Source organism: Salmo salar, chromosome ssa13, assembly GCF_905237065.1.
Source record: "Salmo salar chromosome ssa13, Ssal_v3.1, whole genome shotgun sequence".
NCBI classification, from domain to species: domain Eukaryota; kingdom Metazoa; phylum Chordata; class Actinopteri; order Salmoniformes; family Salmonidae; genus Salmo; species Salmo salar.
This window is the reverse complement of record NC_059454.1, coordinates 50463590-50488499: the sequence shown is the minus strand read 5'-3', so window position 1 is coordinate 50488499 and position 24910 is coordinate 50463590. Positions and strand designations below refer to the sequence as shown.

General features: G+C 41.9%; 1 protein-coding gene across 2 annotated transcripts in view; it reads left to right on the top strand.

Moving 5' to 3' along the window:
* The window catches only part of LOC106567379 (phosphatase and actin regulator 3), a 57233-nt gene extending 37563 nt beyond the window's left edge, over positions 1–19670 (top strand). For both annotated transcript variants that reach the window (XM_014136551.2, XM_014136550.2), the window contains exons 7-12: positions 732–885; positions 16889–16944; positions 17587–17648; positions 17995–18135; positions 18555–18631; positions 19036–19670. In XM_014136551.2, the coding sequence (XP_013992026.2) occupies positions 732–885; positions 16889–16944; positions 17587–17648; positions 17995–18135; positions 18555–18631; positions 19036–19051 (506 nt within the window). In that variant the 3' untranslated portion in view covers positions 19052–19670. The remainder of the gene's footprint in view (positions 1–731; positions 886–16888; positions 16945–17586; positions 17649–17994; positions 18136–18554; positions 18632–19035) is intronic.
* Positions 19671–24910: the final 5240 nt, after the last annotated feature.

Below are 24910 nucleotides of genomic sequence, written 5' to 3'. Positions count from 1 at the left end.
GCTCCCAAGGATGAACCAGACTTGTGGAGGTCTACAATTTCTTTTCTGAGGTATTGGCTGATTTCTTCTGATTTTCCCATGATGTCAAGCAAAGAGGCACTGAGTTTGAAGGAAGGCCTTGAAATACATCCACAGGTACACCTCAAATTGACTCAAATTATGTCAATTATCCTATCAGAAGCTTCTAAAGCCATGACATCATTTTCTGGAATTTTCCAAGCTGTTTAAAGGCACAGTCAACTTAGTGTATGCAAACTTCTGACCCCCTGGAATTGTGATACAGTGAATTATAAGTTAAATAATCTGTCTGTAAACAATTGTTGAAAAAATTACTTGTGTCATGCACACAGTAGATGTCCTAACCGACTTGCCAAAACTATAGTTTGTTAACAAGATATTTGTGGAGTGGTTGAAAAACGAGTTTTAATGACTTCTGACTTCAACTGTATAACAATTCAAAAATAGACTTACATTTTTTAACTTTCTAACTCCTGGTCTAAATGTTTTTGGGGAAAACAGACAGACACAAATGGCAGACACGGCAGTTTTATTCTGACACATTTTAAAAGCCTGTTTTGTTTTTGGTGGGCATTATGGACTCTCCTAAACTTGAGATGTCCACGTGATTTACAAGAAGGTTTAAGTTGCATATGAACATTTTAGGTTCGGTTTCTGTCCTGTGAGAGTGATCTCGAAGTGATCGCTGACATCGTTTGTGTGTGTGTGTGCAGGTACACTACCTCGCAGGCTAAGGAAGGAGCTGTTGACGGTGAAGCTTCGGAATCGGCCCAGCAAGGAGGAGCTGGAAGACCGGAATATCTTCCCGGCACGGACTGAACAGGAGCGTCAGGATATACGTCAGCAGATCGAGATGAAACTTGCCAAGTAAGTAGTCATCTTTTCTCCTCACCCACTCCTTTTTCACTTCATCTTTCCATAATACCTCACATCGTCTCGTCACCCCTTTTTCTCAAAAGGCATTGCAGAAGAAGGTCCAAGGAAAGGGACCTTGGATCTTCTTCTCCAATATGGTTGGGAAGGAGGCAAGGAGCAAGAAATGGCGAAAAGGCCAATTGAGAAAAATCCCATCCAGATCACATCCTGTAGGCCGACCTCAATAACACCTCTTTCTCTTCAACATCTTTCCTACCCTAGAACAGGGGTACTACTAATTGAGAAGGTCCAATGACACAAATTCCCTAGATGGCAAAGGTACGGATGGATATTGTCCTTTATCAGCACTGTGGAACAGTGTAGTAACAAACATAGTCATCTAGGACTTAGGAAACATGTTGTTATATAAAATGTACATTAAATGAGACTAAGAATTTGAATTAATTACAATTTCTTTCGAATGTAAACATGTGCAAAATTGCATCAACATTGCTGAGAACAAAACATTTAAATAAAATAAAGTGCATGTTTTCTGGAGAACAAAGTTTAAAAAAATAAGTTGAACAAAAATAATAATTGAAATGCACAGAACGTCACTGTGGGCCATGCAATATTCATGTATAAGTCACTCTGGGCCTTGTCCTGCATTAATGAGAGAAATTACACTTTCTGTCTCCTGCCAATGCTTTGAACTTAGGCACAAACGGTGTGAGAGCAACTCTGAGACACTGGTGCAGGTGTTCATTGGTGAGCCTGGTGCAGGTGTTCATTGGTGAGCCTGGTGCAGTACTTGTTTTTAATGAAGTTAATTGTGGAGATGGCTGATTAACCGCTGTATTTTGAGCCAAACATGGTCAGGATTTAGTGCCAGTTTCTTGAGACCATGGACATCATCTGCAGGCACTATCTTTCCCAGAAGTGACAGGGTCCATCACTCCATTAATAGTGATTTAACATCTACCCATCTGAAGATCTGTTTTGCTTCTTTTGACAACCTTGTCACATTTGTGACCAAGAAGGTGTTCTGGATGAGCAGCAGCAGTTCTCTTCCAAAAGTGAAATCATTAAAGCGAGCCTTGAAGTTATCCATCAGCTTCTGGATGAAATCAACATGGTTGGGAACAGCTTTGTCTCCCTGCGTTTGCACCGGAAGATTGGGGAAGTGGGCAAGTTCTCCCTGGAGATAATTCACCAGCATTACCAGCATTACAACCAAGAATACAACTTTCCCGAATCGGATCCTTTGTTCGTACCCCCAAGGGCAATTTAACTGATTCCAGAGTCTGTTCCAAAAGACTGCGGGTGGAAAAGAGGTATTCGGAGTGGACTTTTAGTCCGACTCAGGAGGTGCGCACAACACCCACCGCTTCCGAGTCTATTACACGCTAATGTTCAGTCTCTGGATAATAAAGTTGACGAGCACAGAGCGAGGATTTCCTTCCAGAGAGACATCAGGGATCTGTTTCATGGAAATATGGCTCTCTCGGGATATACTGTCCATACAGCCAGTTGTGTTCTCAGTTCATCGCGCAGACATCCATACATATCTCTCCGGGAAGAAGATGGGCAGGGGTGCATGTTTCATGATTAACTACTCATGATGTGATTGTGATAACATACAGGAACTCAAGTCCTTTTGTTCACCCGACATAGAATACCTCACAATCAAATGCCGACCTTATTACCTCCCAAGAGAATTCTCTTCGGTTATAGTCACAGCTGATACCATGACGGCCCTCAAAGAACTTCACTGGACTTTATGCAAACTGGAAACCACATATCCTGAGGCCGCATTTATTGAAGCTGGGGATTTTAACAAAGCAAATTTACCAAGTTCTAACAACACATTGTTTGTAGTATTCGTGCTGCTAAAACACTCGACCACTGCTACTCCAGCTTCCGGGATGCCTACAAGGCCCTCCCCCACCCTCCCTTCAGCAAATCTGATCACGACTCCATTTTGCTCCTCCCTTCCTATAGGCAGAAACTCAAACAGGAAGTACCTGTACTAAGGACTATTCAATGCTGGTCTGACCAATCGGAATCCACGCTTCAAGATTGTTTTGATCACGCGGAATGGGATATGTCCCGGGTAGCCTCCGAGAATAACATACACAAATACACTGATACGGTGACTGAGTTTATCAGGAAGTGTATAGGAGATGTTGTACCCACTGTGACTATTAAAACCTACCCAAACCAGAAACCGTGGATAGATGGCAGCATTCACGCAAATCTGAAAGCGTGAACCATCGCATTTAACCATGGCAAGGTGACTGGGAATATGGCTGAATACAAACAGTGTAGTTATTCCCTCTGTAAGGCAATCAAACAGGCAAAACGTCAGTATAGAGACAAAGTGTAGTCGCAATTCATCGGCTCACACACGAGACCTATGTGACAGGGTCTACAGACAATCACGTTATACAAAGGGAAAACCAGCCACTTCACGGACACCGTCTTGCTCCCGGACAAGCTAAACACCTTCTTTGCCTGCTTTGAGGATAACACAGTGCCACCGACGCAGCCCGCTACCAAGGACCGGCACCAAGGGCTCTCCTTCTCCATGGCCAACGTGAGTAAGACATTTAAGCGTGTTAACCCTCGCAAGGCTGCCGGCCCAGACGGCATCCCTAGCGGCTTCCTCAGAGCAAGCGCAAACTAGCTGGCTGGAGTGTTTATGGACATATTCAATCTCTCCCTATCCCAGTCTACTGTCCCCACATGCTTCAAGATGTCCACCATTGTTCCTGAACCCAAGAAAGCAAAGGTAACTGAACTAATTGACTATCACCCCGTAGCACTCACTTCTTTCATCATGAAGTGCTTTGAGAGACTAGTCAAGGATCATATCACTTCTACCTTACCTGACACCCTAGACCCACTTCAATTTGCTTATCGCTCCAAAAGATCCACAGACGATACAATCGCCATCACACTGCACACTGCCCTTGTCCATCTGGACAAGAGGAATACCTATGTAAGAATGCTGTTCATTGACTATAGCTCAGCATTCAACACCATAGTACCCTCCAAGCTCATCATTAAGCTCTAGGCCTTGGGTCTGAACCCTGCCCTGTGCAACTGGGTCCTGGACTTCCTGACGGACCTCCCCCAGGTGGTGAGGGTAGGTAACAACACCTACACTTTGCTGATCCTCCCCACAAGGATGCGTGTTCAGCCCCCTCCTGTACTCCCTGTTCACCCATGACTGCGTGGCCACTCACACTTCCAACTCAATCATCAAGTTTGCAGACGACACAACAGTAGTAGGCCGGATTATGAACAATGATGAGACAGCCTACAGGGAGGAGGTGAGGGCCCTGGGAGTGTAGTGCCAGAAAAATAACATCTCACCCAATGTCAACAAAACAAAGGAGCTGATCGTGGACTTCAGGAAAGAGCAGATGGAGCACCCCCTTATCCACAACGACGGGACCGCAGTGGAGAACGTGGATAGCTTCAAGTTCCTCGGTGTACACATCACGGACAAACTGAAATTGTCCACCCACACAGACAGTGTGGTGAAGAAGGTGCCTCTTCAACATCAGGAGGCTGAATTAATTTGGCTGGCACCTAAAATTTTACAGATGCGCAATTGAAAGCATCCGTTTGGGCTGTATCACCGCATGGTACGGCAACTGCACCGCCCTCAACCGCAGGGCTCTCCAGAGGGTGGTGCGGTCTGCCCAACGCATCACCGGGGTCAAACTACCTGCCCTCCAGGATACAGCGGCACTTAGATCTTCTGCACAGATTCTGTCAGACCTGGGCCCTGACAGTAAATCTCAGTAAGACAAAAATAATGGTGTTCCAAAAAAGGTCCAGTTGCCAGGACCACGAATACAAATTCCATCTAGACACCATTGCCCTAGAGCACACAAAAAACTATACATACATTGGCCTAAACATCAGCGCCACAGGTAACTTCGACAAAGCTGTGAACGATCTGAGACAAGGCAAGAAGGGCCTTCTGTGGCATCAAAAGGAACATAAAATTCGGCATACCAATTAGGATCTGGCTAAAAATACTTGAATCAGTTATAGAAACCATTGCCCTTTATGGTTGTGAGGTCTGGGGTCAACTCACCAACCAAGAATTCACAAAATGAGAAAAACACCAAATTGAGACTCTGCATTCAGAATTCTGCAAGAATATCCTCAGTGTACAACGTAAAACACCAAATAATGCATGTAGTGCAGAATTAGGCCGATACCCGCTAATTATCAGAATCCAGAAAAGAGATGTTAAATTCTACAACAACCTAAAAGGAAACGATTCCCAAACCTTCCATAACAAAGCCATCACCTACAGAGAAATTAACTTGGAGAAGAGCCCCCTAAGCAAGCTGGTCCTGGGGCTCTGCCACTGTGTACTCTCTGTTTAGGGCCAAATAGAATTCTGTTACTTGACACATTGAAAAGAATTTACAAAAAAACAGAGCAAACTAGAATGCTATTTGGCCCTAAACAGAGAGTATACAGTGGCAGAAATCTTTGACTATCTACAGACTCAGTGAGCATAGCCTTGCTATTGAGAAAGGCCGCCGAAGGCAGACCTGGCTCTCAAGAGAAGACAGGCTATGTGCACACTGCCCACAAAATGAGGTGGAAATTGAGCTGCACTTCTTAACCTCCTGCCAAATGTATGACCATATTAGAGACACATACTTCCCTCAGATTACACAGACCCACAGAGAATTTAAAAACAAATGCAATTTAGATAAACTCCCATATCTATTGGGTGAAATACCAGTGTGCAATCACAGCAGCAAGATTTGTGACCTGTTGCCACAAGAAAAGGACAACCAGTGAAGAACAAACACCATTGTAAATACAACCTATATTTATGTTTATTTATTTTCCCTTTGTACTTTATTTACACATCATTATAACACTGTATATAGACATAATATGACATTTGAAATGTCTTTATTCTTTTGGAACTTTTGTTAGTGTAATGTTCACTGTAAATGTTTTATTGTTTATTTCACTTTTGTTTATTATCTGTTTCACTTCCTTTGGCAATGTAAATATGTTTCCCATGCCAATAAAGCCCATTAAATTAAAACAAATTGAAATCTATCCCCCTTTTTGTCAACTTCCCTTTGATGGCCTCATGGATATCCTCTCCCGTGTGTGTGCTTCCAGATTTGTTAAGACCAACAACTCCTCACAGAATTCATTCTTTGTTTCGTTCTAAAACCTGACAAACACCAGAAGCTGGACATTATCAGTGTGATTCATCCACAGCTAATGAAATGCATGGTGCATTCTGAATGGCCTCATCAAGTTGTGAAGTTAAATCTTCAGCTAATATTTCACTTCTCATTGCTGTGGAATCTGACAGTGGGAAATGTTTGATCTTTTCTCTGAGTTCATATTTTTGTTTACCTTAAAGCAAGGTGTCAGCAACTTCACACATGCGCATTCTTTTACCATCTCAGCGTCTGAATTATTTTTTGTTTTCCCAAAACCCAAACTATCCTCAGTAAACACTCCATTGCACGTTGTTGGGCTGTAAGGGAATTGACAAGGACTTTAGTGGACTTCTCATATTGGGATTTGAGTTGGTTAATCTTGTTTGTTCTCACCTACGTGTTCAGGGGATACGTCTGATCGAATTTATTATGCCTGGTGCCATAATGGCGTTTAACATTGATCCTTTTCACGAGAGCTATAGACTCACTGCATATCAGTCACATTGGTTTTGTGCTAGTTGCGGAGAGAATGAATACTGTTCCGTCCACTCATCTTTGAATATGCAGTTTTCAGAGTCAACTTTTTTTTTACAAGCCATATTAAGAAAGATAACGGTAACTAAGCTCCTAACTGTGATATTTACAGTTTAACCACGGTTAAATCTTTCTGTTTATTTCTGCCTGCTTGTCCCAAGGTTCCGCAGAGGATATTTGGATTAATGTGATTGGGTAAAACGCGGCCTCTTGTATTTGCATATAACCACGAGATTGGATTAGACGGGGCACAAGTAGAGACGGGCGTTGCTTTGGGAGAAAGAGAGAGAGAGTGAGAAAGAGAGGTTGCTGAGTTAAAGAGGCCCGCTGCGTCCGGTTGATTTAAAAAAAAAAGCTGTCTAGGAACAATGGTTTGACTTTTATATAACAACATGCGATGTTGTCCGGTTCTCTGGGTCTGGGTCAGGACCACGGTCCGCCAGTTGAGTTGGGCGGCCCTAGAATGTGTGTAAGCAGACCTGGGTTCAAATCATATTTGAAATCTTTGAAATGCCTGCCATATGGGTAGGGTTTGCTGTTCTGGAACTATTCTACTGGTAATCACAAATAAAGTACTTGAAAAATGATTTAAAATAGTTCTTGAACCCAGGTCTGGATGGAAGACATTAACCTGAAGGCTCTTTTGGGACATTAGACCACACCATTGATATTGATTGCATATGAATGTCAATATAAATACAGTAAATTCCAGAGTGACTTACAAGGGCAAATAGGGTTAAGTGCCTTGCTCACGGGCACATTGACAGATTTTTCACCTATGAATGTCCATGAGAGGAGAGTCTGAACGGTGAACAATGAGTGATAGGAAGGGATGAAACTGTAAACTTAATGGTAGTGGTTATGTAATGTTGAACAGTGGAGGGTTTAGAGCGGAGGTGAGAAAGACAATCTGATCTAGGGGGATTATCTCCTTGGCTTGCATTGACTTGATTTGCGTCCGTCAGTTAATCTGGCATTGTTTTGTACATACTTTGGAATTGATGCTTGGACTCGGCCAATCCTGATCCTGGATCAGTCGCTCTATTGTGTTGGATTAATTTTACAGCGGCCAGGTGCTAAACCAGCTGATTGAACTAATCAAGGTCTTGACCAAACCAATCCCTAGTTGAGGAAGAGAGATTTCATCACCAATTGGAGTAAGATCCTGCAAACTCGAAATGTGGTTCATTTGTGGACCTGAGTTATACAATTAGAACGTGTTTCACTATGGTGGTAAAATACCCAGATTCCTTCTCAAGAGCAAAAACTCTTTGATTTCAAGAATGTTACTGGAGAGTTAAAGATAATAAATCAGGAATCCTGAATTTCCTGTTTTCTATTGCCTTATTTGTGTTTGTGTACTGTTTTGGTTTACTGTATGTGCCAACCACACACAAGACATTCCCTCACAGGAAGTTATCAGAATTCGAACTTCCAGTAACAGTCTTAGCTCTGTACAGGCCAGCAGGACACTATGGATGTGGATACATCACACTTCTCTAAACAAAAGCATTTGGAGAATGTTCTCGTGTTGTATGGTTTCTTATTTGCTGAAAAACACAACAGTTTGGTACGAGAGCAGAATGTGAAGGAATTTAAGTACTATAACTGCTGTGTTTCTCATCACCATTTTGTGAAGCTAGGGGTACACCATCATGTTACGTAACCAGCCTTGTAATAACTCACAGTTGAGTGCTACTCATCTTCAAGAAAAAGATTTAACAGTCAGACTCCCATGGAAACGATCAACCTCAGGCTATTCTTAGTTCCGCTCGGACCACAGGGTCTTCAAAGTGTAATATTGTCACTGGACAACAAAAACAATTCACTTCCAGCTGCAAACAAACACCTTATGTAAAAGGCCAGCGCAAAGCAGCATGACTCCGGCTTGCGTAAGAGCCCCAGGCCACAGGCAGTGTGCTCTGTGAAGACAGGGGGTTCCTCTAGCATGGGAGTGAGATGTGGAGCTGTCTGGGGAGAAGGTCACATTGAGAGCGCCATTGTAGGCTAGTCACACAAAAGACCACCGATCTGCACAAAAACTACCATAAAGCATTATAATTTTTTTCATTTTAATGGATGTATTCGATGCACACAATGCAATTGCAAGTTGTATTTGGAACTTCTGTCGAATAATATGCTTTCCTGTCTATTTGAAATATTATAGTTATTTTGCTCACTGCTCAATGATCACATGCACTGCCATTTGCTTCTGCGAAATTCTGTCTTGAGTGTGTAAAGAACTGTCACCAAATCCTGGTCTTGGAGAACAACTGTGTGTCCTGTAGGCAATGTGTACTGAATTAGGCCCATTGAGATGAACTGCTGAACAAAATTCAGGGGACCGCTATACATCTAACATTTCTCCCCCTAAATGTCTTAGTTTTGACCGTTGAATTAAGCCTGGTTATGATGTGATTTTTTGGTTGAAACTAAAACCTGCATACACAGTGGGCCTCCAGGACCAAGACTTAGAGCCCTGAGGGATCACTGTGGAAAATAACTCACAGGAGCATAGGGCACAACTCAAGCAGCCGGTCCCAATTAGTTTGCTACATCTTCCTCAGTGGCTCCCTGTGAGTTTTGCAGGGTGGAAGCAATGTGGTGAAAGCTCCACCACTACATTGCTCCTACCTATCCAGACTACTGAAATCAGCAAACATTGAAAGAGAAGGGGAAGAGGCAGGTGTAGGGATCAGTTTGGGATTATCCTACTATATTGCAATTTGTGCTCCCATTTTCTAGCCACAGTTACCTCCAGACAAAATAGAGACCACATATGAAAAGGTGCACTGTAAATGGTAAACGTTCCGATTCCCACATCAGTGTAGACATTTTGTTGAGGTCATGAGCTGCTTATTCATTCTTTACGTGGTGCCATGAGTGCGTACAGTGCATACGGAAGTATTCAGACCACTTGGACTTTTTCCACATTTTGTCACGTTACAGCCTTTTTCTAAAATTGATTCAGTTGTTTTTTTACCCTCATCAACCTACACACAATAATACCCCATAATGACAAAGCAAAAACTGGTTTTTCTTAAATTATTTAAATATTACATTTGCGTAAGTATTCAGACACTTTACTCAGTACTTTGTTGAAGCACTTTTGGCAGACATTATAGCATCGAGTCTTATTGGGTATGACACTACAAGCTTGGTACACCTGTATTTGGGGAGTTTCTCCTTATCTTCTCTGCAGATCCTCTCAAGCTCTGTCAGGTTGGATGGGGAGCATCGCTGCACAGCTATTTTCTGGTCTCTCCAGACATGTTCAATCAGGTTCAAGTCCGGGCTGTGGATGGGCCACTCAAGGACATTCAGAGACTTGTCCCGAAGCCACTCCTGCATTGTCTTGGCTGTGTGCTTACGGCCATTGTCCTGTTGGAATGTGAACCCTTGCCACAGTCTGAGGTCCTGAGCAGGTTTTCTTAAAGGATTTCTCTGTACTTTGCTCCGTTCATCTTTCCCTTGATCCTGACTAGTCTCCCAGTCCCTGCCGCTGAAAAACATCCCCACAGCATGATGCTGCCACCGCTTCACCGTAGGGTTAGTGTCAGGTTTATTACAGACGTGATGGTTGGCATTCAGGCCAAAGAGTACAGTCTTGGTTTCATCAGACCAGAGAATCTTGTTTCTCATTGTCTGATAGTCCTTTAGGTGCCTTTTGGCAAACTCCAAGCGGGCTGTCATGTGCCTTTTACTGAGGAGTGGCTTCCGTCTGGCCACTCTACCATAAAGGCCTGATAGGTGGAGTGCTGCAGAGATGGTTGTCCTTCTGGAATGTTCTCCCATCTCCACAGAGGAACTCTGGAGCTCTGTCAGAGTGACTATCAGGTTCTTAGTCAACTCCCTGATCAAGGCCCTTCTCCCCGATTGCTCAGTTTGGCCGGGCAGCCAGCTTCTTCCAACTTCTTCCATTTAAGAATGATGGAGGCCTTCCCCAGGTCTGTGCCTTGACACAATCCTGTCTCTGAGCTTTACGGACAATTGCTTCAACGTCATGGCTTGGTTTTTGCTCTGACATACACTGTCAACTGTGGACCTTATATAGACAGATGTGTGCCTTTCCAAATCATATCCAATCAATTGCATTTACCACAGGTGGACTCAAATCAAGTTGTAGAAACATCTCAAGGATGATCAATGGAAACAGGATGCAACTGAGCTCAATTTCGAGTCTCGTAGCAAAGGGTCTGAATAGTTATGTAAATAAGGTATTTCTTTATTTCTATAAATTTGAAAACATTTCTAAAAACCTGTTTTTGCTTTGTCATTATGGGCTATTATGTGTACATTGATGAGGGGCAAAAAATATTTGATCAATTTTAGAATAAGGCTGTAACGTAAATAATGAGGAAAAAGAGAAGGGGTCTGAATAGTTTTCGAATGCGCTGTATAGGTGCCCGTTTGCCGTGCATGCTCCATATTTTGGTTACACTGCGCTTTTTCAGAGAGGGGAAAGCCCAACTATATTTAGCCCTAAAGATGGTGGAGAAGAGGGAAGCTTAATGGAGGAGTAAAGCCTATTTCCCAAGGGTACTCTTAATGAATGACAAAATAGTCTATAACTCCGGGCTCAGATCTCCCAAAATGACTCCTAGCTTAGATTAAATCGTCTTTTTCTGAGCCTCTTTCCAGGTCGGAGAAACCACCAGCCAGAAAAAAAGCAGAAAAAAAGATGCTGTCCTAGCTTATTACTGGGATAATGACACCTTGCCTGTCCGTTGTCACAGAGTGAGATGACCTTTCCATCTATAGCACTCTGCTCTCTGCCTGCCACTTCTGCTGCGGTGGCGCTTCGCCGGTGCTATTCTTAGCTTGGAGACTATTGAATAATACATCCCGGTGCACTCCTATCTCTCCGCCTCCCCACTCCTCCTCAAATGTGTGTTATTGAGGAGTTATGTGAGGAGAAATGGTGGGGGGAGAGCAATACAGTTACAGTAGGCCAGAATGCAGGAGATGGGGTTTTTCCATTCTAAAGGAGAGTGGAATTCCGAACTCATTCATATTTTTTTTATGACAGGATAGGAGCAGAAGAAGGGAGACAGAGTAATGGGAGCAGAAATATGTAGAGTTCATGCCTCAATAGAACCAGGATCCCCACTACAGGGGAAGTGTATGGTTTCGACGGCGAGAGCATTACCCGCTTGACCAGACTCTGGGCCAGCAAGGTGTGTTTTGTGGAGAGATGGTTTATTGTGACTGCTCGCTGCAGTCTGGCTGCCTTCTTTTGGCTGCCAATTTGTGGCTGAAGGAGAAAAGGAAGCTAATGCCTACTGCAACCACCCACTCAAGGTTGTCTATCCTTTTCTCTCCAGGCACAAGCAATGCTTTACATATTTATACTAGTATTAGGCAATTTGAGTAATACCCATCTAGCACATAACATTCTGAGAACCAAGTTTCTTAGAGTTTGGTGGTGTGTGGTTGTCCTATGGTTATTTTGCATACAACCTTCCCACAACTTTCTCAGAAAGGTGCAGGATAGTTGCTTGGCTTTGGAACATTCCCAGCACATTTAAGGAACTTGATTAAAAAATCATTTTTTCTTGGTATTTCATTACTTTAACAGAATGTTTCCTAAAAGTTCAAACATGGTTACATTTAATTTACATTTTGGAAATGTTCTAGGAGCGTTTCCAAAATGAAATTGGGAATGTTCACAAATAGTCCAGATAACGTTAAGAAACAAATGTTCTTCTGTGCAAATTTTAGTACTTCAGCATAACTTTTCTCACAGGTGTCCTCATGGTTCTATTTAAAATCATAATCTCACATTGTTCCAAGAACATCAAGAAACAACGTTCTTCTGTGGAAATTTCAGTACTTCAGCATAACGTTTCCTACAAGTTTCCTCATGGTTCTATTTAAAGTCCTGTTCTCAAATTGTTCCCGAGAACATTAAGAAAATGGTCCCTAAAAACCACAAGAAAACTGTAGTAACGTTCAGAGATCATTCTAAGAATGTCATTAAAAACATAATCATTCTGTTCTCAGCATCAACAAAACTCTCTCTGTCCTCTATCTTGTTAAGTGTGTTCAGGTGTGTTGGCCACCGCCTACTAATTGGCCACACCTGATCTTAATGAGTGCTTGTTTCCTTTGAAATGGGGTCTGTTTGAATAGCCTAAAATGAACAACTTTGTATGAGTTTAAAAAACACAGCAAACTAGCTCCATCCTGGTGGCGCAGTGGACTAATTCCATGGCTAAAAAAACAGAAGATCATAAGTTCAAATCTCACTGATGCCGTGCCACTATATAAAAAAAATGTCTGTGCATGATTAATGCCTAAGCAAATTAATTTCCATGTGTCCTATCTGTGCTTGGCGTTCAAAACAGTTACGCTAGCAGTGTTAAGTCTTATTGAAACATGTTCTCAGAAAGTTATTTAATAACCTCTAATTTTCGTTCTCGGAACGTAAATTAAACCTCCCAGGAAAACTTTCAGGGAACCATAGTAAAAACTCCTTGCAAACTAAAATGTTACGTTCCTGGAACAGACAAAATTCCCTTCCGTTCTCAGAATGTTTAAAAAACCTTCAGTTTTACCGGTCAGGAAACATTGCTTCGTTCCCAGAACCAATGGTAACCAAAACTCTACGTTCCAAGAACTTCCAAGGAACCAAATGTTCTAGCTGGGTATAGGCCGGGATTCAATCCAAGGGATGTTATAAACCATTACACTATAACAGACTTTTTAAGGTAATTTACTTTTGAGCCGATATGCGTTTACCATGCCTCTGCGAATGTTTGGGAAAAATGCCTTTAAAAGGTGCATTGTTGGCTGAATAGCCATTTCAGGACAGTGGGTACCTATATGTAACCGATGTGAAATGGCTAGCTAGTTAGTGGTGGTGCGCGCTAATAGCGTTTCAATCGGTGACGTCACTCTCTCTGAGACTTTGAAGTAGTTGTTCCCCTTGCTCTGCATAGGCCACGGCTTTTGTGGCGCGATCGGTAACGATGCTTCGAGGGTGGCTATTGTTGATGTGTGTAGAGGGTCCCTGGTTCGAGCCCAGGTAGGGGTGAGGAGAGGGACGGAAGCTAAACTGTTACATATACACCTGCAATACACTGCATTATCATCCCATGCTCTACAGTATGTTCAAGAAAAGCAGATGTTCTGAACTGTATCTTAGACAGCTGTCCTTGAGTCAAAATGAAATGTATAGGGTAGGAAACATCAAAACATCTAATGAGCCCTTAGTCTCTAGACTTTCCGTTTCCAAATACCCTAAATTAAGATATTACTTTTTTGCCAAGAATAGCCAATGTTCTGCACATACACACAGCTATTATTAGGCCTACACTATAGTAAGGGTTCCCTGGGAAGAATCCATTGTCTTAAATATTTCCACGAGAAACTGTCGCTAAGCCACCCAGTGACAGATGTAGGATACACAGTGATCTCCAAAAGTATTGGGACAGTGACAATTGTGTTGTTTTTTTGGCTCTGTACTCCAGCACTTTGGATTTGAAATTATACAATGACTATGAGGTTAAAGTGCAGACTGTCAGCTTTGATTTGAGTGTATTTTCATCGATATTGGGTGAACCGTTTAGAAATCCCATACTTTTTGCACATGGTACCCTAAAATGGGGGGACTAAAAGTATTTGGTCCCATATTCATAGCACACAATGGCTACATCAAGCTTGTGACTCTACAAATGTATACAGTTAGGATCAGCTTGATCGCCCCCTTTAAATAACGGATGGACCGTGGCTGCCTTCCAAGCAATGGGAACCTCTCCAGAAAGGAGAGACAGGTTAAAAAGGTTGGAGTATCACGTTTCAGGTAAGACCCAAATGCAGACTGTGTCGTAGTAACAATGTTTATTACAGCAACCAGGGGCAGGCAAACGACAGGTCAAGGCAGGCAGGGGTAGATTATCCAGAGTCATGGGGCAAAGGTACAGGACGGCATGCAGGCTCAGGGTCAGGGAAGGCAGAAAGGTCAAAAACAGGTAAAACTAGAAAGCGAACTGGCAACAGACAAACAGAGAACACAGGTATAAATAAACAGGAGATAAAGGGGAAGATGGGAGACACCTGGAGAGGGGTGGAGACAATCACAAAGACAGGTAACACAGATCAGGGTGTGACACGGAGATAGGCTTGGCGATGATAGGGGCAGCAACCTTAAAGAAGAAAGGGCCTAAACCATCTGATCCAGATGGTTTTTTGGGGTAAAGTTTCAGGAGCTCCTTTAGCACCTCGGACTCAGTGACCGCCTGCAGGGAGAAACTTTGTAGTGGGGCAGGTGAAAAAGAGGGAGAAGGGTCGGGGCTAGTCGCATTAGAAATGGTGGGAGATGAGGAAATGTTGGATGGGCAAGGAGGCATGTCTGAGTCAATTAAGAATCCTGACTCAATGAAGTGGTGATTAAAGAGTTCAGCCATGTGCTTCTTGTCAGTAACAACCACATCATCAACTTTAAGGGACATGGGCAGCTGTGAGGAGGAGGGTTTATTCTCCAGGTCTTTAACTGTTTTGCAGAACGTCTTGGGTTTAGACCCACAGAGAGAGAACTGTTCCTTAAAGTAACTAACTTTGGCCTTCCGGATAGCCTAAGTGCACTTATTTCTCATTTGCCTGAATGAGAGCCAGTCAGCCTGAGTATGTGGGTGTTGAGCCTTTCGCCAAATGCAATTCTTGAGGTGGAGTAACTCTGCAAGATCACAGTAGAACCAGGGGCTGAACCTGTTTTTAATTCTCATTTTCTTTTTAGGGGTGTATTTGTTAACAATACCACTGAAAATATAAAAAAAGGCCCAAGCCTCTTAGACAGAGATCAAGCTGATTCTATACCATTTTACAATTGAAGCCATTGTATTTTTTATGCTGTTCAATGTCATCATCCATCTCTTATGATCAAACCCTAAGACAAACAGTACAATGATTACTAAATGTAATAACATTGATTACGTTTAGCCATCTTGTCGTAATAGTCGTACTATTAAATACATTATCTTGAATACAAGCATGATTATTCTGTATTTGCATTTCATTGTATGCATTTGGTATGTATATACGTTGCCTATAACTGTTAGGGCTCCAGCACCTTGATCACCTCTTCAGAGGGAAAGCGCAGCAGTGTGGGAGGGCAATGGGCACTACTGCCACAATACCCAGCTGTGGCACGTAAGTGGCGAGTTCAGCGCGCGCGACTTCAAGGTGTTTGACCTGACTTTGGTCCTCACTCAGAGCTCTGGAATTGAGGTTTGAAGTTGGTCGGGGGCGAGACATGCTGTGAGGTTGTGTGGTGCGCTGTCTCGGTACCTTTATCTTTTGGGCGGTGAGTTTGCCACATGCACTGAGGGCTGAGCCCTATCTATTATTGATATCAAAGTCTTTGAAATGCTCACATGCACAGGTGACTCCAAAGTCATGGGCATTTGGTTTTTGTGGACTGTTTGAAGCTTTGATGGTGAGGTTTAAGCAAACATGAATTAGTCATTATTTTGAGTTGCTTATTTGTATGACCCTGGGACCATCTTATTAGTATCCCATCGTTTTTATTACATTTTAAGAAAAAAAGTATATACAGTTTTATTATCAGTTTGAGATAGGCCTATAGATGTGTTGTAGCTAGCTACCCATATCAGGAGTACATACATTTTGATAGGTGTCGAGATAGTAAATAAAGGCTAATTGTAACCTATTTTACCATTCGAAACAATAGCATTTGAACAATAGAAGCAACTTTGTGAAACTGAGAAATGTTGTCTCAGTGATCGTGGATAACTTGAGTGGGAATCTCGTATGCACCTCCTCCCGACAGCAAATGATACATTCAGTCGGGAAAGGAGGGAGGCTCGCCTGAGTAGCGCATCACGACTCAGTTCAAGAAGGGTGCTGCCTGTGTGTGTGGAGTAGACTGCAATGGATGACAGTGAAGCGAGCAGCTGCACATGCAACAGCAGACGACAGTAGACCTAGTGTTTGTTCTTCGTCTCTCTGATATTACAAGATTTGAGACAATAAGATAAGACAGCCAGTGGTTTCAACAGCGGTAAAACGTGAAATACAAAAAAATCGCGCGTCTGTGGGTATTCCAGATGTGGGGGGCGCCTCTAGTAAAGCATCATAGTCGAGGTTTAGACGCGAGATGGAAAAACAAGGTGTTCCCCAATAGAACGACTACATTGAGGAGAATGATAGGCGAACTTGGTTTAAAAGTCTACTTATTTGATGTTGACCTAGCTTGAATCGAAAATGGTTCAGAACGTGGTTCTGGTATTTTTTCGCAGGAGACTCAGCCAGAGGCCGAACGTTGAGGAGTTGGAAAGCCGGAATATTCTAAAACGTGAGTTGTAAAACTGCCTTTTTATTTACATTTCTGCACTTTTTATGTTTCTTTTCATTAAGTCATGTGAAATTCATGCGCAGGTCCTAAATGAATCTACCAAGGTAGACAATACATACATGTATTATGATACACACATTCACTCATGCAAAATTCAGGAGAGGTAAAGGATGAGCACACATTGTTTCCCAACATACATGACTTGATGTTGAGAAATTCGTTTAGAAAACTGACCAACAGCACATATTATTTTGGGCAGGCTACAGCGTTGTGTTTCTCTTACATAAGCGTTTTTATTTCGAGATTCTATGGGAATTTGGATCTGACCCCGAGTGAAACAAGATTTACACTTAGACCAAGAATTATGTTTAAAATGTTCAAATATATATATATATATATATATATATATATCCCCATTGATTTGTAATATCTGAAGCCTAATCGGTGTCTACAGTCAAACAGTGGGACACTGGTATTGATTTCATAATCATTCACCCATAGATAAGGTTTAGGGTCAAACAGTGACATCACTGACTTGGATTAGGGGGAAAACTGATGAAAATCAGTTGAAACCTCAAGTGTTCTTATCAGTGTCGTTGTATTAGGCCTATCACTAATTGTATTATTCTCATTGGTTTAAAGAGAGAAATGACCAGACCGAACAAGAGGAGAGGAGAGAAATCAAACAGCGGCTCAACAGAAAGGTACGTTACACTTTTTATTACACTACTTAGTTACTATGTATTATTCTTAATTTATTGTTATTATTGTCAATGTAATAATACACTAACAGTAAGGTACACTATGCAGACATCCCATTACTCCTGACTGAAGTACTTGTTCTGTTTTTATACTTTATTTCATGCTATACACTAGTTGTATCTTTGTTTTGGGAAGTGCTCTGGATAAGAACATAATAAGACATACAAATATTTGTCCAAAAAATCTTGTATAAGCCTACTATGGCAAAATTGTTACTTTTATGAGAGCAGCATTATGATGCCAAAACCACAGATGAATACAGGAATTTCAGACCATTGTGTATTTCAGCTCAATCAGCGGCCCACAGTCGACGAACTACGGGACCGAAAGATTCTCATCCGCTTCAGCGATTATGTCGAGGTGGCCAAAGCTCAAGATTATGACAGGAGAGCAGACAAGCCCTGGACCAGGCTTTCGGCAGCTGACAAGGTGTGTGTGAGAATGTCAACAATGTCAAGAAAAAGGATCCTTCGACTGCATCTCTCATATTTCACATTCCACACAAAATGAATGATTCCCCACTCAAATGGCAAAGTGACTGGCACATACCCTTTTTTGAGCATTTTGTGATGTAGGTTACATGTCCTATTTATTGCCCTGGCTGCCTCCTCCATAGAGCCAGAATGTCTCACTGTTTTCTAGCTAGCTTCAGCTTTTTTTCTCACTCCATATCTCAGACTATGTCCTTGTGGCTAAGACCTTGTTGTTGTCATCTTTCTTTTGTTTACTACGCTCTCCGTGCTGAGTTTTGCAGACTGTGTGTCGATGCATGCGAGGGTCGATGGGTGCGTGGTAAGCCTCTGCATAAGGATGCTCTCTAGTCTAACGCACGTTTTCTTCCTCTGCAGGCGGCTATCCGAAAAGAGCTGAACGAGTTCAAAAGCACTGAGATGGAGGTGCATGCCTCGAGCAAGCACCTTACGAGGTCAGTGTGTGTTCTGTGCTTGCTTCTATTCTTGGCTGCGGCTGACTCTATTTTTAGCTCCTCTTACATGTCTAGAAAAGGTCCACAGTGCTGAAGATAGATGCGTAAAAGGGGAGGAGGGGAGTCCTTGCTTACCTTCCCCGCGGCCTGATATTGGCAAGAGAAATTACAAATGCTGTCTGTCCCCAATTAAGTGTGTGTGGTAAACGAATGTCCTCCAGTCGATTTGTACCAATGATCTAGGGAGACAGCAGCCCCACTCCCCCGGTACACATAGCCGTGCTAAAAATAGCCTCACAAGATTGATGAATAGCTGTAATCATAACTAGAGGGATTACAAAGGCACCTTCTGCGCTCATGACTCTTCCTCCCCCTCCCTCGTCCCCCTTCCTTTCCTTCTGTAGGTTCCACAGGCCATGAATACGAAGGGGAGATACTTCTATGAAGAAATACTGCTGAGCCTAGAATTTTCGGTTGCTGCGTCGGCAGCGGTTAGAAAACTGCCGGAGCACTTAAGCCATTCTTCCAGAGCCCGGTCCTTTGTCTGCAGGGTGTCCTCGATTCCTCCAGCACGCCCCTGGCCTTCATCGATAGGAGGGGTGGACGGATGGTGATGTTTGGGTGTGTGGCAGTGAATCCCAGAGGCAGTCTCCCCACTGCGGGAGCTGCCTGGAAGCAGAAGACTAAAGACGGAACCCCGGACTCCGGCTGTCTGCCTGCCCATCGGTTAAGATGGAGCCCGAGGGAAGAACAATCTACTTCGGTCTGTGTGCGTGTGTTTTTTTTAACAGTCTCCTTTGCGAAGGTGGCAAATCCATACGGGGAAGATGACGGTTGTGCATGTGACCAGCTTCACCTTTTACATAAAAAAAAAGAAAGTGTCACTTGCGGCGGGGGGGGGCTGTGTGGTCGGTCAGGGGGTAGATTTTGTACCAACTGTATATATGTCAATCTGAACCGGACTGTCAATGTCTTTAGTGAAAATAGAAAACCTTTGTAAGCACTACTTGTCTTCAAAATACAAGGTCTTTAAAAAATGTTTTTGCCTCCTCTTATTTGTGGTAATCAGCATATTTTTTGGAAAGTATTAATAAACGGATTGCTAGGCAGCTGAACAGAGAGCAATAGTAATGTTGTCTTTTTTAGGCACTACCAGAGGCTCACTCCGTCATGGCATGTTGGCCCCAAAAAATGTTTTGTTGTTGGGTAAACACAGGCTTAGGAGATATTATACGTTTTGTTCTATGAGATAATCTTCATCAGCTAACATAATTTTTTGTGAACTTTTAAGCATTTATGTAATCAAAACAAGCTCATAAAGGCTTCATTAAAGTCATGTTAATTGACTGATACTGTATTATCTCATAGAACAAAATGTCTAAGCTATCTTAAGCCTGTATTAACCTCAGACCTTATTTTCGGCATATATCCCAAAACCCCTGTCTTTCCCCATGGATTTCCAACTAACTGGAGGTAGAAAATGAAAACTAATTTCAGTTTTTTAGGACTACAAGCTGGCGAGCTCTATATGTAAAAGCAAAGACTCGATCCAGCCTTCCCCTTTGTGTTGCTCAGAAAGTAGTCAGGTACAGTGGTAAGCAGGGTGAATGTGAGATTCGTGAGTCTGACAATGTGAGATTATATAAAGCATAACAGTTACTCAGCAAAGGACACTCAAACTGATACTCAAATGGATATTTGTCCATTGGAATAATGTGAATAAATTGAAGTACTACTTTCATATTTCCCTGCCAAGTAAGGTAGTTTAGTTTATCTGAATTCACATTATAAAACATTTTAAAAGTGAAATAAACTTCAGGCAACGTTAACAGCAGGCATGCCATTAGAACAATTTTCACAGAAATGCATTATATATTTTGAAAATACTACTCGCAGCGAGAGACGGTTAAAAACGTAAAAAAGCTATTAACAGTGTCAAACATCACTGCAATAATACATAAATTAATTCATAAATATACAAATGATATATTAATATCATATAAATTAACATTTTATACTTTTTAAATAAGGCATGTATATTTCTTTAAGTTATGCTCAATATATTTCATTGATCGCAATTAACGTAGAATGATGAGAAAACTTAATGGAACACAAACATATCTTATAAATGTGCAGAGGTACTTGATTTGGGTTTAGAACCTTGATCCCTCAGGCAGGAAAATAGTCTGTAGTCCTCTCTTCACACTCAGTATGTCCTGTCTTGTTAAAGGGAGAGACACAAAACACTGCGCTCAAATACACTCACAACACCTCAGGGGGTGCAGTCTCAGTCGGCGCTTGTAAAGTCAGCACTTTTGAGTATGGCCTACAAAAGAGGGACCTCTTTAATGCTGCGTGAGTGGAAGGGGAATTTACACTCACCATCTTCTTGAAGAGTCTGTCCTGAACTGACTTCATACCTTTCCTCATCAAGCACATCTGAAAACAGCAGGTGACTAAATGTTTTCTAAGGGTTTGAACTCTTCAGTGCCAGACAGAGTAGACAGAAGAGAAAATGGGGATAAGCACAATGCCATATAGATCTGTCATTCTCATTGAAAGCAAGCGGTAGAAGCGGTAGATCTGTTCTATGTGCGCTATGTCTATGCTTCCCAGTCTTAAGTTTTGTTTTTAAGTCTTACTTTCAGTTTGGTAAATCAGCTTGAAACAGCTGAAAATACAATATTTTTGGTTATGGGAAAGATATTTCACAGCGATTTAGATCGTACAATGATTCTCTACACTACACTTGCTTGTTTTGTCACATAAACTGAAATTAGGCAAACTATTAGAATTTTAGCAACCAGGAAATGGCGGAGGGATTTCTGCATAGTGCATTTTTAAATCAAATCAAACTGTATTTAAAGTGCATTTAAAGTTTGATTTGATTTAGTCCTATTCTTTAACTTAGATTGTTGGTTGAAATGTAGATGTGATTTAATTAAAGCCAGACTCAGTGGCACAGATAGAGCTGTCCAAGCAGAAGATGCATCTCTTTCAAAAGTAGATTTTTAGTTGCGTTGTCAACCAAACACAATTCAATATTACTTTTGTAAGACCAAGAATAGCCAAATGTTAAGGCAATCTTACAAACTACTAAACCTTAAAATGAGTAACATATGGCTACATTTTGAGGTTACTGTAACAAATGTCTTCTTATGTAATCATAGAAAGTGTGCATGAGGAGGGTCGTAGGTCTGTGGAAATCTTCACAATTGCTATAATAATCTGCACATGCATGTAGCCTACTTTAATGTAATCTCAATTAACTGCAATCCAGGTCATTTGCTTGTGCTATTAGATCAAGCAGAGTGATAACACATTAAGTTGTTGTATAAATAAACAAAATATCTGACATTGTTTTTCCATTTGAAGTTTAGTGTACTAAACCAAAAATCTGACATTGATTTTCCATTGGAATTTGGTTGAGCTTTTAGACGGTTAAATATAACACATTTGGAACTCAACAAATTCCTGGCTGTCTTTTTGAGTTAGTTAAAATAGGTTGGAATCTCATTGATCAGCGTATCTACCAAATATTACCCAATTCACAACGTTGAAATTATGCGGTGTGCCCAGTGGGTTGGCTGTTCCTGTTCCTCTGTACTTGTTCCAAATGGAATTGTTTGATTTATGACCAACATAAGAGGGCTAAAGTTCAGATGAAGTAAGGGGCTAAAGTTTGGATAAAATCCACACCTGAGAGGTGAAGATCCTCTCCTTGTACTCCAGGCTGTGACACACGTTGGTCTGGAAGTTGCTTGAGGCTCCGCAGTCTGATGAGGGCAAAGGAAGAGAAGAAAAGAAGAAGAGCCCAAGAGAGAGCAAGCGAGCCAAAGATCAATGTGTGTGAAAGAGAGAAACGAGAAAATGAAATATTCAAATACAAAACCAATACCACCATCACGTTTGCATCTTTTTGTGGTGTTGTGAATAAAAAAATAAAAAACACACATTTTGAATCAATAAAAAAAACTCTGGCAGTGACTTTCTTCTGCCTATTTTTTGTTGTTGTTGATATTTATTGAACTGTCCACAAAATAAACGTTTAGATGTAAGGGTCAAACGTGAGAGAGAAGGCCCTAATACGACAATGGGAAATGAGACCAAATGTTATTTCTCATCACAGGAGAGATCAGGTCTTTTTCTTATTCGTTATGTTTTAAATGGGGGCTAAACTCAGTTTTCCTCCCTATTAAGAAAAAAAGGGTGATTTACGTCTTGGGGGTGTGGTTTAACACATTTTGTTATGTTTGCTATATCCTACCCTGGCAGTTATTGTTGTTTGTTCCTCTTCACTCACTGTAGTTGAGTTACCCCAAACAGCCTGAGTCACTGTATTATCTATGACTTTGACTAAAGGAATGACACTTGTGTTTGTGATGCTAACGTTAGCTCACGAATGTGTGAATGTTTGAGTAGGAGAGAAATTTCAGCCACACCCGTTGCTGACAGGTGTATAGAATTGAGCACACAGCCACACAATCTCCATAGACAAACATTGGCAGTAAAATTGCCTTACTGAAGAGCTCAGTGACTTTCAACATGGCACCGTCATAGGATGCCACCTTTCCAACAAGTCAGTTCTTCACATTTCTGCCCTGCTAGAGCTGCCCCAGTCAACTGTAAGTGCTGTTATTATGAAGTGAAAACGTCTAGGTGCAACAATGACTCAGCCTCCGAAGTGGTAGGCCACACAAGCTCACAGAACGGGACCACGGAGTAGTGAAGTGCATAGTGTGTAAAAATTGTCTGTCCTCGGTTGCAACTACCGAGTTCCAAACTGTCTCTGGAAACAACATCAGCACAAGAACTGTTCGTCGGGAGCTTCATGAAATGGGTTTCCATGGCCGAGCAGACGCACACAAGCCTAAGATCACCATGCGCAATGCCAAGCGTGGAGCAGTGGAAAACGCATTCTCTGGAGTGATGAATCATGCTTCACCATCTGGCAGTCCAACAAACAAATCTGGGTTTGGCAGATACCAGGAGAACACTACCTAACCCAATGCATAGTGCCAACTGTAAAGTTTGGTAGAGGAGGAATAACGGTCTGGGGCTGTTTTTCATGGTTCAAGCTAGGACCCTTAGTTCCAGTGAAGGGAAATCTTAATGCTACTGCATACAATTACATTCTAGACGATTCTGCGCTTCCAACTTTGTGGCAACAGTTTGGGGAAGGGCCTTTCCTGTTTCAGCATGCAATGGCCCATGCACAAAGGGAGGTCCATACAGAAATGGTTTGTCGAGATTGGTGTGGAAGAACTTGACTGGCCTGCACAGAGCCCTGACCTCAACCCCATCAAACACATTTGGGCCTAATCGCCCAACATCAGTGCCCGACCTCACTAATGCTCTTGTGGCTGAATGGAAGCAAATCGCCTCAGCAATGTTCCAGAATCAAGTGGAAAGCCTTCCCAGAAGACTGGAGGCTGTTATAGCAGCAAAGGGGGTCCAACTCCATATTACTGCTCGTGATTTTGGAATGAGATGTTTGACGACCAGGTGTCCACATACACTACATGATCAAAAGTATGTTTCGTTCGTTGTTTCATGTCAATCAAACAAGTTCCGAGGGACTGTGTTATAATGACTCAATTGGGTAATTCTGCTGTCTGTAAAGAAATGGGCGGGCTGTAGGTTGATTCTGCAGCTACGATTGGAAAGCATGGGGCATGCTCCGATCATTTGGGTGCTGCCAGACAGCTGTTCCGTGTTATGATTGAAATCCAGACCCAACCCTGAAATATTCATTTCCTAAATCTATCAAATCTCTGTTTTGGAAAATATTGTCTTTAATGACCAAAGTTAGTCAATTTCAGGACTAGAATTTATGTTTATGACTACTAACAATGCCACATTTACCATTGTGCTATCGTGAGAATGATTGTTGAGAAATCTCCACTTAATAGATTCACTGTTGCTATCGAAATCATTCCAAAGGGTAGGTTCAACAGAGCAAATTAAATGTAACCATATCAATCATATATCATCAATTACACTATTTAGGCATAAAGCATTTGGGAAGTCATCAACAGCTATTGTTGAAAATCAGCCCAGGATTCATTTAAGCAATACTACATGAGAAGCCATGTGTTATGACATTTTTATCATGGCTGGTAGACCACCAAAGCCATGATAAAAATGTCATAACATTTTCAATTTTTTTATTTCACCTTTATTTAACCAGGTAGGCGAGTTGAGAACAAGTTCTCATTTACAACTGCGACCTGAAATATGAACTTGAGTGTATTATTATACAATGGGTTAACAGCATTA